Consider the following 17,524-nt stretch of genomic DNA (forward strand, 5'->3'; position numbering starts at 1 on the left):
AAACATTCGTACTTACGGTGAGCTTACTTGTAATACTTACGTATCTACTGCCTTCTCTTCATTTTGTTTAGTGACCGTTGAAGTCGGTGTAACGCCATAGCTATATTCAGCTTTGGGTTCAATCTCATTACATAGCGCATTTATTAGATTTACGCTGTCATCAGCTTTAGAATTATTACAGTTTTCTACATTTACATCGTCAATGGTTTGTAGAGGTTCAATATTACTTGGCTGTGGTGCTTCCGGCAAAGTATTCACTGGTACCAATTCATTCATCTGTTCGTTGTCTTCTAAATGGGATATTTGTACAGAAAATTCGTTGGCGCTTATTTTGTGTTCTACTGCGGTTTCTCTTAACTTCGATTCTATATTAAAATTGATTTTAGCAATCAGTTCTCGTATCTGGTGCTGCGATTGTACACACATCTCTTGAAAACGGTAGAAACACTGTAATTGTTCCAAGCATTTACGACAGATTTTCTTTGGTAGCTCATCACTTGGCTGCACTTCTATTTGTGGTATTGCTCTGGTAAGCAATTCGGCTATAGATGCACCTTCTCCGATTTTGTCAAAGATAGATTGCCACCGTTGCTCTGGTTTAGAGTTGATCCCATCTGAGGACCTCGCAACTAGTTCGCGCATGCATGTTCGACACAGAAAATCAAAAAATTGTCCACTTGGAGTGTTCATATTCTCGATTTAATTGATGGTAAATTTTGTTAAGAAATAATATGTATACAAGTTGATGAAATGCTAATATCTAGAGATGCCGCAGTACACGATAGGTGTTGTTTTAGGATGTATCGATAGACTTGATTATCGTTACATTTCTCCACTTCGATATTTTCATCGTTCTGCAGAGAACACCACAAATTAACCAAAGAGGATAGATATATATCCTCTTTGAATTAAGTACCTAGATTCCGCATTCACGAGTTCAACATTTCTTCGTTCTGCGCATCTATGTCACAGTCGACCCTTGAGCATAGTGTACCTATACCAAGTGTGTTCACTAAGCGATAAACGTCAAAACTACAAACAGCCTCGCTCACCTGATGGAAATCTCAGGTCTAGAGTCGCATTTTTGGTCTCAACGACAACATTTTTGACTACGAATCGTATCGACTTTTTCAATTTTTCAATCATTCGGAGCATTCGGTAATGGTATCCATTTTGAATTCGCTGTCATTCCGAATCCAGCGAGTGCCTGTCAGAATGCTTGACAGATAAGTCAACACACTTGTACTTGTACACTATGCCCTTGAGCGAATGAAACAAGGAGCGAGAAAAAAAAGAGCTAAAGGAAAAGCGCCAATTCATACGTCATAAAAAACAGCTGATCTAATGTTCACATGCGCAGTCTTCTTGTGTGATTTGTAATAGAACACTGCGTTTTTAATTAAAAAAAAATCGATTTTGGGCCCTCACTACTTTGCAAGCGAAGTGCCCGGCTTAAGCGCGAATTAATGGTGACTTATAACCATAAAGCCATAACCAGATAAAACAGCTGATCGAACCTACCTTATGGAAATCAATGTAATCGATTAATGGTGCCGTACCATAACGCTAACTCGATTACATTGATTTCCTTAAGGTAGATTCGATCAGCTGTTTTATCTGGTTATGGCTTTATGGTTATAAGTCACCATTAATTCGCCCTTTAAGTTGATACAATACGTCAGTCACCTATTTAGTGGACAAGGAACTGAATTTTTTGCAGTGGTTGGAATAATTTTATATATTTAAGGCAGGGATGGGCCTATTTTCGGCTTCTAAATCAGTTTCAGTGCCAGCGAGTGCTAGGTGACACGTTTGTGTGTTTTGGGGTTTAGGGGAGGAAAAAAATACATTGGAAATATCGTACGCTTCATCTGAAATGATATTCATCGCCATTGTAAAGGTCTACAAGTAGGATTTGTAGCAGCACGCACATACCATTGCGCAACGATACAAGGTGACAGCATGGGACAGCTGATTTTAAGCTTTTTTTATTTGATTTGATACATCAAAATACGGCGCAGTACGATTTTGACATTTGTCCATCGAATTTACAAAAACAAAGTACATGAAATTTTTATTTATGTTTGTAGGTATGTCACCATGCTGCCACCTTGTATTGTTCCGCTATGGCACATACACAGCCACGCTCACCTGATAAAATGCTTGTTCTTGTTCGTTTTTTTTTTGTGGATGCTATTTGGCACTGTTGTACTCATGGTTCAACTATGTACAGGTTGGCTCATCTGTAAAGCAACAAAACATGTCTGTTCAAATTGTCAAAATCTGTGTATTGGTGTTGGTGCGAATGGTATGGAATGGAAACATAAAACTTAGCAGTTTTTGTATGTGTAAGTAAAATGTTGCCAATGTGTTGGTTTTATTTTGAGTTTGCCATCTCCTTTTGACAATCCCTTCGACCATGCAATGACATAAATAAAATCAGCTGATGAGATGAGCCAACCTGTACATAATTGAACCATGGTTGTACTTCTTAAGGCCAAATTAAACTTCCTTAACCCTAACGCCATAGTAGTAACCATACCCATATCCATATCCATCTCCAATGTGATCGATTAATGGTACCTTAACTTAAAAATCGTGAAAATTTCATAAAACTGAAGAAAACGAAAAAAATTACAAACATATTCCACAAAAAATAAGTCTCTTAGTCAAAACGTATCCAAAACGATAAATAAAATACACAAAAAGTTAATAAATTCACCAACTCAAATATTTTTAGGTTATGGATATGGCGAAAAACCAAAAACCAATTGGTTGGCTATGGTATAGTTATGGCGTTAGTGTTATGGTATGGCACCATTAATCGATTACATTAATTTCCATAAGGTAGGTTCGATCAGCTGTTTTATCTGGTTATGGTTTTATGGTTATAAGTCATCATTAATTAGCCCTTTAAGCGGAAGTCATTGGTGCCGTATGTCGTATCGCTGTAGTCGTATCCCTAACGTAATCAGCTGTTTATCGTTACGATGGTAACCAAAAACCAATTGGTTACGACCTTAGCGGCACCAATAATCGATTAGATTAGATTATTATTTATTTCATTATTCTCATAAGCGTATGTACATATTCGATAGCTTAATTTTACATGTCTACAATATCATTACTTAGAGAATAGTTAGTGACATCTTTATTTTATATAATAAAAATAGTGTTGTATGTCACATCATGTTTTAACAAATTCCATTGTATAAATAGTAGTAGTGGGGTGAACAAAAAAAAGAATACAAGATATATATAAAAAAAAATTTATTTAAAATGAGAATAAGATATTTCAAAAATAAATTGACTAAATTAAGTCATGAAACAATTTGAAGAAAGAATACAAAAGCTAAGTTTACAGAATTCCTCATAAGAAAACAGCAAAAAGAAAATTCAAAACTATACAATGCATATATAAAATTAAAGACTATATTATACAACGTAGTGCATCAAAATTTCTATCTGTAGGGTATCAAACTCAAGAAGCCAAGTTTTTATTTTTTTTTAAAAACACAGATCTGGATCTAATGTCTCGTATGTTTTCTGGAAGGGAATTAAAAAGATTGCAGGATAAGACAGTGTAGGAATTTCTAAACAATGTTGTTCGAAAAACTGGTAAAGAAACAAGTGTGCTATGATTACTACGCAGGCTGTAGATTCCTCGTGTGGGATTTTGCAAATAGCCACCTCTCATGTAAAAAATTTTTAAAACTTTGTAATAGAACAAATGCCGAACTGGGAATATTTTTGATCTTCTAAATAAGTCAAAGGAGTGAGTCCGACGTGGACAATTAAAAATTTTCCTTACTGCACATTTTTGCAGTACAGTTAATTGATTTATTTTATTGGAGTGAGCACCACCCCAGCAACTTATTCCATATTCTAATTTTGAATGAAATATACTATAATAAACTGTTTTCAGTGTATGGTTTGGAACGTATTTTCTAAGACGGTAAAGTATACGATTGGTTGAAAGTAAGTATTTTCTTACAGTTGCGATTTGCTCATTCCAGTATAGATTACGGTCAATTGTGACTCCTAGGTATTTGAAGCTATTCACTTTTTCAATTTCAAAGCAGTTAGAGTCACATGCTGTATTATTTTGAAAAGAATACTGATAACGATGGTTGGAGCACTTGTTACTATCAGAGAATTTAAACACAATGAGAAGGCGTTATTTTGGCATCCACTGCTTACGATCCATTTGCATGTGTCACGTCTTGCACTTCACCACTATTCCCCAAATTAATGTTAACTTAACAGGGTGCAAGACGTAACAGAAAATTCTCTTAACGATTTCCTCTGTTCGTCTGTTACCAAAAAATATCTGATCAGAGCAAATATATTGGAAATTTGAATTCTCTGATTTTTTGTAAATAAATTATGATGGTTGGAAGGTTGAAGTCTTCGGCACAGCCGAAGATAGTCCTGTCCTTACTTGATTTTTTTTATATTCAAAGTGTGAATTTGAATCTGTGCCTATGATTCAGGGCAAAACAAAAACAAAAGTGCTACAAGTGTATAGGGGTTGAGCAGCTCCAATGTAAAGAAAAATTTGGCAAGTATAAAATACATTATTCAGTCAACAAATATAGTCAAAAAAGATTCAGAAAGCTGAATTAAAAATTATTATAAATTTTTGATCTCCTAAAGTAAACACATTTGATTCAAATATGATTCCAAAATGTGGTTGAAAAAATATATTCAGTGTTTGATCATCTAAAGTATTCATATTTGATTATTGCTTTTGTTCAATTGTATGGTAACTCATTATTTTGCCAGAAAGAGTAATCAAATTATATTGATATGTAGGGAAATTGAAAATTTAATCACCTAAATGGTGAGTGGGTATAAACAAACCTAGATTGGTATATATGTACACACATATATTCCTAAACTAAAGATCAGCCTACACCCCCATTTCCCACCCACTTCATTGATACCAAAATATCCATGCATAAGCTAACAAATGTTTGTACATTCACATGTTCAAATAAAAGACAAACGGTTTCAATCAACCACTTCCAACAAAAATTATTCTTACGCACAAGCCTATGTACAAATCTATGTTCATATGTAAGCTAAGAAATATTTTTATATTCGCATGTTGACAAAGCCAACAAAATTCACTTCAACCATCCAACCATACGCACAAGCACACATACATATTTACATATGTATGCTTATGTTTTGTATGTAAATCACAAAATCCTGAAAACTAGCTTCCTCTTGATTTTTCATTCATAAATTCTTCTTCTTAAGTTGTCCAAATTGATGATAGAATTTTGCAATTCGGCAACATGGCATTTGATAAAATCGTCAAAGGCAAATTTTTGCGATTTTATAAATTCCAACTTCGATGCATATTGGGGGTATTCATTATGACGAGCATAACTACTTTCATAACCCCGCACTTTTCCTTTGAAATAATACCAAACTATTTATAAGCCTGTATGAAAGTACTAATATGGTAGTAAAAAATGCAAATAAACATGCACAGATATTGCCTAGTAAATGTCCACTAACATATTAGCAATATAATCTAAAAATTTCCATCCATTATTCATATAAATTATTGCAAATAATTTTCTCATATCCTGAATTGCCGAGTTGTCACAGCTTATGGACATTTTTATTTGCTATTTGAAACCCCCTATCATATTCTGCCGAAAAATTGTTCGCGCAGTCACGCAGCCAAATTTGCAGCAACTGTGTTGCAGTTGCTACATAAGAGTGGTGTTTTACCCGTTTCTGGCCGGAATTCGCACTGTGACGTCATACTGTATATGCTGACTTGTTTATCACATGTCAGTACAAAGTAAGAATTTTACATTATTTTCATAGATAAAAATTAATATATGGGAGCGGCGAAATAAATTAAAGTAATTTTGCGAAGAAATATAACATTATTTCGCAAAAGAGCAATAAATTCGTTTATTTTAATTTTATAATAAATTCCCCTTTTAGCTGTGAGTTATTAAAGAAATAAACGGCAACACTTTTAACTACCGACGACACATAATTTGGCTCGTGCCTATTGTATTTCGCCGGCTAATTGCTACGAGCATTGATATTTACATATCCATGGCCGTATACGCGGATTGCCATAATTGATTTGGTCGCTTTATAACGCGGAAAGCGACAAGTTGTTTTATTAATAACTTAAGACACTGCCACAGCATCAAAGCGACCAAGCTTTTTATACATGTCTGCCTTTAATTAGAGTATTATTGAATATGTATATATGTATGTACATTTGTACTTTTTTGCTTTGGTTTGTATTTTCATACATATATATTCAATGATACAATGCTCAACATCTGATCAACAGGCACATGTCTTTTGTGTATTGTTGGTCTTATTTACATATTTAAGGGTTGATTTGAGGCAGGTCAAATGTATTTAAGTTTGGCTTGGCTTATCAAACCTGCCTTTGAAAATATTCAAGTACATAGGTACTTACATCATTGTACTGAATAACGCATATAAAATGCTTTAGGAAATTTCTTTATAGGTACCTCCCCTCCCACCCATAGTCCAAATAATAACTAAATATTTTTTTATTAATTCAATTGTTATCAAATATTTTATTTATTTCAATTTTTCAATTTATTAATATTCATGGTTAATATGCATACATTTTATGCAAATTACCGTTTCATAAATATGCAATGGATTTCGTGTACAGAAATTCCAAGTGTGCAAATGCCGTCGGCAAAACACTATTTGCATGCATATTTCAATTTGCATACATTTTCCTAACATTTTAATTTATTAACAAAAAGGGATGCGATAATTCATAAATGTATGATTAATTTACAAACATTTCATGAAAGGGCATATTTTGGGTATATGAATAGGTTTTTGTTTGTAAAGAAATAAGCAAAACTTCTGCAATTTGCATCAACATAAAACAAGCAAATATATTGCTACAAGTAATAAAATTTAAATTCAATTAATCCTACTAAATACCTATATTCCCACAAAGAAATCATATTAAGAGAAAATCCAGAGAATTTATACACCAGCTGAAACTGTTGACAGAGAATTTTCTGCTGTTAACTGGTTAACATTGAAATTGGATTGTGTGTGGTGAAGTGCAAGACGTGTTCACATGCAAAAAAGTTGGAATCTAGCAAAAACGCCTTCTCATTGTGTTTAAATTCTCTGATAAAATCGTCAAAAGACAAATTTTTGCGATTTTAAAAATTCCAACTTCGATGCATATTGGGGGTATTCATTATGACGAGCATAACTACTTTCATAACCCCGCACTTTTCCTTTGAAATAATACCAAACTATTTATAAGCCTGTATGAAAGTACTAATATGGTAGTAAAAAATGCAAATAAACATGCACAGATATTGCCCAGTAAATGTCCACTAACATATTAGCAATATAATCTAAAAATTTCCATCCATTGTTCATATAAATTATTGCAAATAATTTTCTCATATCCTGAATTGCCGAGTTGTCACAGCTTATGGACATTTTTATTTGCTATTTGAAACCCCCTATCATATTCTGCCGAAAAATTGTTCGCGCAGTCACGCAGCCAAATTTGCAGCAACTGTGTTGCAGTTGCTACATAAGAGTGGTGTTTTACCCGTTTCTGGCCCGAATTCGCACTGTGACGTCATACTGTATATGCTGACTTGTTTATCACATGTCAGTACAAAGTAAGAACATTATTTTCATAGATAAAAATTAATATATGGGAGCGGCGAAATAAATTAAAGTAATTTTGCGAAGAAATATAACATTATTTCGCAAAAGAGCAATAAATTCGTTTATTTTAATTTTATAATAAATTCCCCTTTTAGCTGTGAGTTATTAAAGGTATAAACGGCAACACTTTTAACCACCGACGACACATAATTTGGCTCGTGCCTATTGTATTTCGTCGGCTAATTGCTACGAGCATTGATATTTACATATCCATGGCCGTATACGCGGATTACCATAATTGATTTGGTCGCTTCATAACGCGGAAAGCGACAAGTTGTTTTGTTAATAACTTAAGACACTGCCACAGCATCAAAGCGACCAAGCTTTTTATACATGCCTTTAATTGGAGTATTATTGAATATGTATATATGTATGTACATTTGTACTTTTTTGCTTTGGTTTGTATTTCATAGATATATATTCAATGATACAATGCTCAACACAGGCATGCTTAACGAACGAAACGATATCATTTCGTTACGATAATCAACGTTAATAAACGAAACGAAGTCATTTCGTTTCGTTTGTTAACGTTAAGAACGACAAATTAACGTTAAATTGACGATCTTAACGTTAATAAACGAAACGAAGTGACTTCGTTTCGTTTATTAGCGTTGATTATCATAACGAAATGATATCGTTTCGTTCGTTAAGCATGCCTGGCTCAACATCTGATCAACAGGCACATGTCTTTTGTGTATTGTTGGTCTTATTTACATATTTAAGGGTTGATTTGAGGCAGGTCAAATGTATTTAAGTTTGACTTGGCTTATCAAACCTGCCTTTGAAAATATTCAAATACATAGGTACTTACATCATTGTACTGAATAACACATATAAAATGCTTTAGGAAATTTCTTTATAGGTACCTCCCCTCCCACCCATAGTCCAAATAATAACTAAATATTTTTTTATTTATTCAATTGTTATCAAATATTTTATTTATTTCAATTTTTCAATTTATTAATAATTCATACTTCATGGTTAATATGCATACATTTTATGCAAATTAACGTTTTATAAATATGCAATGGATTTCGTGTGCACAGAAATTCCAAGTGTGCAAATGCCGTCGGCAAAACACTATTTGCATGCATATTTCAATTTGCATACATTTTCCTAACATTTTAATTTATAAACAAAAAGGGATGGGATAATTCATAAATGTATGATTAATTTACATAAATTTCATGAAAGGGCATATTTTGGGTATATGAATAGGTTTTTGTTTGTAAAGAAATAAGCAAAATTTCTGAAATTTGCATCAACATAAAACAAGCAAATATATTGCTATTATTATATTAATTAAGTTCAAATTCATATTAAATCATAAAACAAGCAAATATATTGCTACAAGTAATAAAATTTAAATTTAATTAATCCTACTAAATACCTATATTCCCACAAAGAAATCATATTAAGAGAAAATCCAGAGAATTTATACACCAGCTGAAACTGTTGACAGAGAATTTTCTGCTGTTAACTGGTTAACATTGAAATTGGATTGTGTGTGGTGAAGTGCAAGACGTGTTCACATGCAAAAAAGTTGGAATCTAAGAATTTGGTTGAATTTTTTTCTTTTTCATTCACATTCACAAAACATATTTTAAGACTATAAAGTTTGGATACAAATTTCGATATTTGGGGCTCTCTTACAAAATTATTATGTGGTCGTAGTAGAACTTACTTTTGGGTGTAACTAAATATCAATTGGTATAATGCGCATAATATAATGATACTAATATGTAATATGTACTAAGAAAAGTGGTTACAAAAGCAATAAAGATGAAATTGCGATAGCAATATGTATTACGTGCACGTATATTACTTTCGTCTTGTTGTTCGAAAGATATTGCCCGCAATAGGGATTCATGTATATATATATATATATATATATATATATAAAAAGGAAATGTATGCTCCTTGTTGTATAGCTAACAATTTCGAGTATTCAATAATACAATTTGACAAAAAAAAATCGACCCTTGTTAAATAGTTCAACCGGACTGTATAAAACCCTCTAAGTACCACTTAGAAGTTTCTTTAACTACCCTGCAAAACGCTCTCGTCATTCCACGTCATTTGACTAGCTATTATACAGTCATGGATTATATTCCTTGTCACATTTGCATGGGCGTGGGTAAGTTTTATGACCAAAAATTTTTTGTAGGGTAATTATTTTGAAGTTCATACATGGCTGGTACTTACATGGCCGCCAGAGTACGTACCGTGGGCCTCTGCCGGCGTGGTTACTGGTGATGTTGATTTTGCTGGTGAAATTGACGCTGTTGTTGGTTGTGGTACTGTTGGTGGTTGTTGCACTCTGGTCCGAGGTGATCGAGTGAACCTGGTGGCAATAAAACTTCGTGTTGACTTTTACGACCTGTATGACTTGGGGCTAATTTTGGCGTTCGTTGTATTATGTTGCAGCGTACTGCTGGTCCTGGAGGCGGAGGTGGTGTCGGACGCTTTCCCGAAGGTGGTAGTGTACTTCGTAAACGTAGAGAAAGGGGTTTATCTTCGGATACCAAGGGTTCTCATCACAATTAGTTTAGTGCCGTCTGAATCCGAATCGGAATCACTAGTACTTTCCTCACTAGGTGTGACTGTGAAACGCCGACCTACTTCAACTGGATATTCTATACGTTGAGTTTGTGCCAACACAACACAACCGCGGTAATGTTTATTACCACCCAAAATAGACGAGTAGAAAAGAGGTTTGTCGGAATGGACTTTGCGCTATCGACTCTTCCTAGTTTCTGGGCATTTACCTGTTTGTTCTTTTATAAGTTGGGTTAAGGAATCGGCCTGCAATTCCTCGTTGCAGTCTTTTGGTTCATCAACAATACTCACTTGAATACGTGCACAGCCGGCGAAGGTGTTTTGCGATTAGTTGAGTATAGTTGGGGATGCGCAGTTGATGTGAGCAATAAAGTTACTGAAGCAGTATCGGTGCTTGACGCCTTTGCTGTAGACGTTGTGCCAATAGATGTTACAAGATCCTTTTGTATAATCGCAGGGCCGCCAAAAATTAGGCTGAAGCAAATCCAAATCTTTCCACCAAATTCCGAGAATTAGCGGAAGAAACACATGTTCTGTTATTCTAAGCTTCCATAAATTTAGTGACTTTCAAACGACCTTCTCGTTTGTATAACGGCTTCTTCGAGAGTTTTTTCCTTTCTTTTCTTCTCTCAATGTCTAAGTGTGTTTATCGTTCGCCGGAAACTCATGGCAAATTTTTTCGCTAGTGATCGCCGAATTTTTATTTCTTTGTTTCGATACTTTTGTATAGCAACTTTCGCCCCATCACCAGTCACTAGGTGTGTTCGCACGAACACGCTCCCAAGTGGACCGTAACCGTACCCTATAACAGCAGACCGTAACAGAGTATTCCCGTGAGAAATGAGCGTGAGCCGCAGCTATAAAACTCACTGGATGACGGCAAATATCACCCTATGTTGCCTCAATAATAGGGGGACACATTTAACCTTATAAAGTGTGTAAACGTATAAATTTATCTAGTGCGTAAACGAACTGTCAAATTTTGTATGAAAAATCGTTTACACAATTACGCCCCGATTCTCAGCGTTACCGGTAAAATAGTACCCAGAACATTATGTAACCGAATATCGTTACCAGTTCTTTTATCCGCGATTCTGGCCAAAGTGGTAACGCTGTCGTCCCTGAAAAACTCACCAGTGCCTGTGGAGAAATTTTAAAGGTAGTTTTCTTCGCTTTCACGGTTGCCACTTTGGTCCATTTGGACCAAAAATGGTCCCTTCCAACCCCGTTTGGCCCGCTGGTCCACGACTGGTACTTTTCTTTCTTTTCACTCAGGTAAAAATTCACAATATTGCCCAAAAATTCGCCACACTTTCGTTAGCCCCCATATAATTTTGAATTTACTTCAATGGAACTCTCACCATAAAAAATTGTTCACTCAATAAAATGTACCAGAACAATAACATTTCACCTAGGATATAATTTATGCCAGGCATTAAAAAGAAAAGTGTTGGCAAACAAATTGTCGTTAATTGTTGATGAAATAACCGATTAATTAAAAAAAAACTCTTGCTTTATAATAATATTTCGATCAGTTAAGGCTTGATTTTCTCGGAAAGCTGTGCCGCTTTATTACGACCGCTAAAGAACGGCCGCTATACTCCCCGTTTTCAGCGGCACCGCTTTGTTGGAAACTATGAACACTAACTGCAGACGATCCACAAAACTTTATTTTACATTTTTCCTTTTTTTTAGTTTTTTGTCATATTTTTTTAACTGCACATACAAAAATAAAACAGGTTCATAAAAATTTTAATTCAAAAATATTGTTTATTTTATAAATATATGACAAAATGTTCACCGCTTTGTCAATAGCGGTGTACTCTACCGCTATGTAATGCCCGCTATATACCGGCACCGCTTTCGAGGAAACCAAGCCTTTATACAACACTATGTAAAATATATGGAAATAAAAATTGCTTCTCGCCTAGCATAGCTTATAGCGAGCACTCTGACGTGAGCCTAACACTTTCAAAACTTATACAAAGAAATTCTATGCATTACTTCTCGTTTGTCACGTTGATATTTAAATCTTTCTCACCCAGCACCCCAGCGTGTTAGGGGGTCAGAATATACCTGCGGTAGGTATGCCTGTCATAAGAGACGACTAAAATATCAGATTCAAGGGACCAATAGCACTAACAAAATTGCCTAGTTTCATATATGATTTACTGAGTTTTCCACATACATAGTTCGGCAACACAAGAACGCAAATTTTGAACCGTTTCTTACTAAAACCTAACTGCACTATACATTTTATTTCATTGCAATCAACAACATAATGCTAGAACCAAGAGCTTTGTGACCAAAACTAGGTTCACAACGTTTGGTTGGTGAAAGGCATAGACTTATCCTATGTCAAAATATAGTACCATTTTTGGTTGCGTGTACATATATTTGTTTGTTCAACTTGAATTAAAGAAAGTCTTCACTATGTTTAGTAAAATTTCATATGGAAACATCCTAAAATTTTGTATTTTATACTAATAAAATAACACAAAAATTTGGTCCTTTTTTCGATGAATTTTGGTCCCAAATGAAAACATGGTGTGGCAACCGTGTTCGCTTTACAGAAAATGTCTCTCTTGTAGATACGAGGTTAACGAATAAACGGGACGATGTGTATATGCATTTTATGCATGATAAGTTTCTACATAGATATATTGTAATTTATTCTGTGAAAGTACATAATGTAAACAAATATGTATAGCAATAGGCAACACTTTTTTACTATTATCTTTAATTATTTTCGCTTACAATTCTTTATTTTTCAGTTTTGCCTTTTTCTATACAACAGTTGTTGTGTGGTTATTTCGATGTAACCGCTTACTTCTGTGGGTAAAAAATTATCCGGCTACTTCGCTGATAGAATACCAAAAGGGTGTAAAAGTTGCTACATGATTTCGTTACCGTGGTGAAGAATATTGTTACCACACTAGAATCGGGGCGTTAGTATAAATTTACGCGCACATTTCATGGTGTAAACGCAGTAAACTCAAAGGAATGCAACCATGCAAACATAATTGACGTCCTTTTCATCAGAAATCTAAGATATCAGCAAGTCATTTACAAGAACATTGTAAACTTTACCAAGTAGCGCAACTAACAGCTGATCGCTCAAAATTTGCACACACACACAAACATCACTAATGGCCATATTACGGAAATCTTGGGGAAATTGAAGTTAAATTTTTAAACAGACATAAAATGTTATAATTTTGGAATATATAGCATCTAGGACACCTTAGTTGCAGTAATTGAAAGAAAATGTTTGCTTATACTCAAGTATTTAATTATTTTTTCAAAATTTATCTTTAATATTGATGGAATGATTGATCCAATGCAATTCTGGTCTTCCTACTGTTCTTCATTCCACTTCATTCGAGTGCCTATTTTCACGGCCTGCGAGTGCCTTCCACTCTATTTGCAACATAACCTCGAATTAAGCTGCCAAACTATATAGTAAACAATGTACAAGAATTTCATAGTAAATATGTTTTAGGTTTGATTTTTCACTTAATCTTGAAATTTTTTAATTTGTATAATAATCAAACATTTTTTGACAATAATACAGCTAATCGACAATTAAGTTTATCAAGAATATTACTAGGTGCGTTCATATAACAGCGTGTGTCAATGGATATAATTTTCCACCTTATAAATTTATATGCTTTAATGAGTCCCCCTAATGTATTAAAAAAACGACCTTAGTCAGAATTTCATTCGCCTTAATTCAAATAATACATTAATGTATTGTTAATTAAATGTTAACATTTTAGCGTGAGGGATTGCATTTATGAAACAATGGTAATAGTCTAGTTGAGGGGTCGACTGCTAATACGCTACCAAAAATATCGAGTGAGGTGTCAAAATACGCGTATTAATCTCGAGAACAATAATCCGAAGGCGGAAAAGAAAAATTTTATCTCTGTCCGGAGATATTTGCAGTTAAAGTTGGCGATTTCCCTGTGGTTGTTGTTGTGTTTGTACCCACAAAAAAAAATTGTGCATCACCGTGGCGGTAGCCACGGTTATACCACACACCCGGACTTGGCATGGCGTAGCCCAGGGTTATTTTTTATAAGCGCGGCCGAAGGCCGCCAACGCAGAAAGGTGTTCTGCGCAAAAATACTATGGATCCGACCCCCGGTTTCGGAGGTACCCGCGGGTCTTTTTCGGTTTTTCGTTAATATCTTTTGAACGCGTTAAAATTTTTATTTTCCGCCTTCCGATTATTAATACTGATGTCAAGACGCGTCGTTTGACACCTCTCTCTCGATATTTTTGGTAGCGTATTAGCAGTCGACCCCTCAACTAGACTATTACCGAAACAATATTTTAAGATAAGGCGGTCTTCGGCCAAATTCTGAGAAAGGACGCTTTTGAAACAAATAGTGATAATAGCTGGGTTTTTTTTTTTTGCTTCTATATACGTTTACGCTTAAACTTTATATGGACTGCTAAGCGACAAACTTTAAATACACCCCTGAAATTGTTTCGCATAAAATTTGTCCTACTAAAGTTCAATACGCATTATACTCAGATGTAACTGAAATATGTGTTTTTGTTTCATCCTCTACACTAATTCTAGATGGGTCTCCTAAGCATTATCTAAGCGAGGATAGGCGTTTTTTTTTTTCACTCGCAAACGAAACGTATACACGTGTAAAAAAAACACGGCTATTGGTAAAATATGAAAAGTACGAAAAACCTACCCATTCTCCTTTTTTTAAGGATGGCTAACTACTTCGTGTCTTGTCCGTTATCACTCTCTGCAATCACTGTATCACTAGCAACTTGAGTTTTCTTTATTGATGACGCTTTCAAATGTAATTTAGCTTCCTCTTCTTTTAATGCCTTCTTATTTCGTTCCCGCGTTTCCTCATCATCGTTCTTATGCGTTGCAAAATGTGAGCGTTTCTCGGATAACAAACGAAAAGCCGATGGACAAAGTTCACACCTATAGACATTTTCACCAATATGAACACGTAAATGCTTGATATGATCACCACTTTGGGTAAAGGCGCGTTCGCAATATTTGCATTTGAATGGTTTTTCGCCAGTATGGGTGAGCATATGACGACGGCACTTATCGCGCAACACGAAGCTATATTATTTTAATTATTTCAGTAAGTAATAAAAGCAAATTTCATTATTTGTGTGTACATTATTCAGATTTGTAGGCAAGACATACCGCTTATCACAATAATCGCATTTGAATGGTCTTTCGCCGGTATGATACCTTTTATGCCTTTTTAACTCGTTTAATGTAGCAAAACGAGAAGCACATATATCGCAAACATGTCGTTTGATTTCACCATGTAAAAGTTTGTGATGGGACAAATCGCTACTACAACTGAATTTCATCGGGCAACTAGGACACTCATACCGCTTGACACCTTCGTGACGAAAACTATGCTCCTTCAGCGAACTACAGTTAAAATTTAGACAATGAAACAATAGTAGTTCTTACATAAATACTGCGTTGTAAATAAGATGTATATATCTAATTGAGTACCCTGGCATGCGGAATGACTTGCCACACACGGGGCACAAGTATGGTCGCTCCCCGGTATGTATACGTTCGTGATCTTTTAACACTGCAGATAGTGTAAACGCTAGAAGATATTTTTTTTTCTTATTAAATTAAATCAATAATTTTATAGTATATATAAGATCGTGTATACCCTTATCGCACCATTCGCATGCGTATTTTTTTGCCATTTCGCTTTTATCTGAATGTTGAGTCTTTTTATGCCTCCATAAAGCAGAATTGTTTTTGTGCGACTTATTGCATAAATCACAAGTATAGGTAGGTACACCTGCTTTGCTGTCATGTTCTATACGATGCTTTTGTAGCGTTTCTGGCTTGTAGAAAATTCGGTTACATAAGTTACATTCATAACGACTATAGTCATATACATCCTTTTGATGAATCTTCAAGTGATTTTGTAAAAGACCCGGAAATTCAAAATATTTATTACATACAGCACAAGTATTTTCGGACGAGCTATAAAGTAATATGTTTATGTAAGTGCTTATATAAAGGGTATACTGATATTAAAGCAAGTCTTCATATATTCGTACTTACGGCAAACGTTGTTGTTGTAGCAGTGGCAAACGTTCTTGTTGATCTATTTCATCTATATCCATAAATTCCTTTTTAATAGCAACCATTGAAAGCAGTGTTCCGCCGCAGCTATATTCTTCATTTTGCTTGCCGGCACCACATAGCTCATTTCTCAGATATACGTTATCAGTTTCTAAACCATTACAGCTTTCCAATTTTACCTCGTTTATACTTTGAAGAGGATCAACCAAATCACTTGATTGCGTTGCTACCGGCAAAGTATGCATATAGTTAAATTCAATGCTCTGCTCCGCTAAATCTTTTGCGGTCATTACATGCTCTACCGCTGCCTCCGTTACTATTTTCAAATTAGCATTAGCTTTGCCAACAACAAATTTTTGTAGGTGCTGTTGGGCTTGTAAGCACATCTCTTGAAACCGATAAATACATTGCAACTGTTTCAAACATTTATGACATATCTTCTGCGGCAGTTCATCATTTATTTTCACTTCGATATTCGGCACTGAGCTGGACAATAGTTCGGCAATATGTAAAGATCCAAATTCCTCAATGGTGTCAAAGATGGATTGCCAACGTTGCTCTGGTTTTGTGTTGACAGCATCCGAAGACGTCTCAATTAGTTCTTGCATACAAGTCCGACACAGAACGTCGAGTGTTTGGTCAGTTTTTGTGTTCATATTTTCCTGCTAGTTAAGCACCAAACCAAAGATGACCACCAAACTGTCTTCTAACATAAAAACCGCATGTATTCTCATAAATAGCTTGATTGTTTTGCACAGAAATCTTTTTTTTTTTGTTTTTGGGCTTTGAATACTCGTTTTGTGAGTATTGATAATGGCACGGATCTTTGTGTCCGTATAGCGCCAGGTTGTACTTGGGTAGTGATGTATTTCCTAGGTTGTATGTTGATTGCTTTAGCCATAGTGTACCTATACCAAGTGTGTTCACTAAGCGATAAACGTCAAAACTACAAACAGCCTCGCTCACCTGATGGAAATCTCAGGTCTAGAGTCGCATTTTTGGTCTCAACGACCACATTTTTGACTACCAATCGTATCGACCTTTTCAATTTTTCAATTATTCGGCGCACTCGGTAATGGTATCCATTTTGAATTCGCTGTCATTCCGAATCCAGCGAGT

At 35.0% G+C, this 17,524-nt stretch overlaps 2 protein-coding genes across 10 annotated transcripts in view; both read right to left on the bottom strand.

Annotated features, from left to right (window-relative positions):
• The window catches only part of LOC137249317 (zinc finger protein 345-like), a 6,319-nt gene extending 5,518 nt beyond the window's left edge, over nucleotides 1–801 (bottom strand). For all 6 annotated transcript variants that reach the window (XR_010952343.1, XR_010952341.1, XR_010952339.1 and 3 more), the window contains exon 1: nucleotides 41–801. Coding sequence is in view for 1 of the 6 variants with exons in the window: in XM_067780668.1 (XP_067636769.1) it covers nucleotides 41–690 (650 nt within the window). In the remaining 5 variants the exon portion in view is untranslated. The remainder of the gene's footprint in view (nucleotides 1–40) is intronic.
• Nucleotides 1–17,312, bottom strand: part of LOC137249319 (zinc finger protein 345-like) — a 27,557-nt gene extending 10,245 nt beyond the window's left edge. Inside the window, exons 1-6 of one of the 4 annotated variants that reach the window (XM_067780673.1) lie at nucleotides 16,385–17,312; nucleotides 15,981–16,303; nucleotides 15,812–15,911; nucleotides 15,488–15,724; nucleotides 15,009–15,400; nucleotides 3,435–3,546 (exon numbers count right to left, since the gene is read on the bottom strand). In XM_067780673.1, coding sequence (XP_067636774.1) covers nucleotides 15,037–15,400; nucleotides 15,488–15,724; nucleotides 15,812–15,911; nucleotides 15,981–16,303; nucleotides 16,385–17,061 — 1,701 coding nt within the window. In that variant the 5' untranslated portion in view covers nucleotides 17,062–17,312 and the 3' untranslated portion in view covers nucleotides 3,435–3,546; nucleotides 15,009–15,036. Of the gene's footprint in view, nucleotides 1–3,434; nucleotides 3,547–8,428; nucleotides 13,749–14,487; nucleotides 15,401–15,487; nucleotides 15,725–15,811; nucleotides 15,912–15,980; nucleotides 16,304–16,384 lie in introns of those variants that run through there. The other 3 variants (XM_067780670.1, XM_067780671.1, XM_067780669.1) reach the window with 3 other exon arrangements.
• Between the last annotated feature and the right edge of the window lie 212 nt (nucleotides 17,313–17,524).

This window comes from Eurosta solidaginis, chromosome 4 (genome assembly GCF_040869045.1).
Source record: "Eurosta solidaginis isolate ZX-2024a chromosome 4, ASM4086904v1, whole genome shotgun sequence".
Classification (NCBI taxonomy): Eukaryota; Metazoa; Arthropoda; class Insecta; order Diptera; family Tephritidae; genus Eurosta; species Eurosta solidaginis.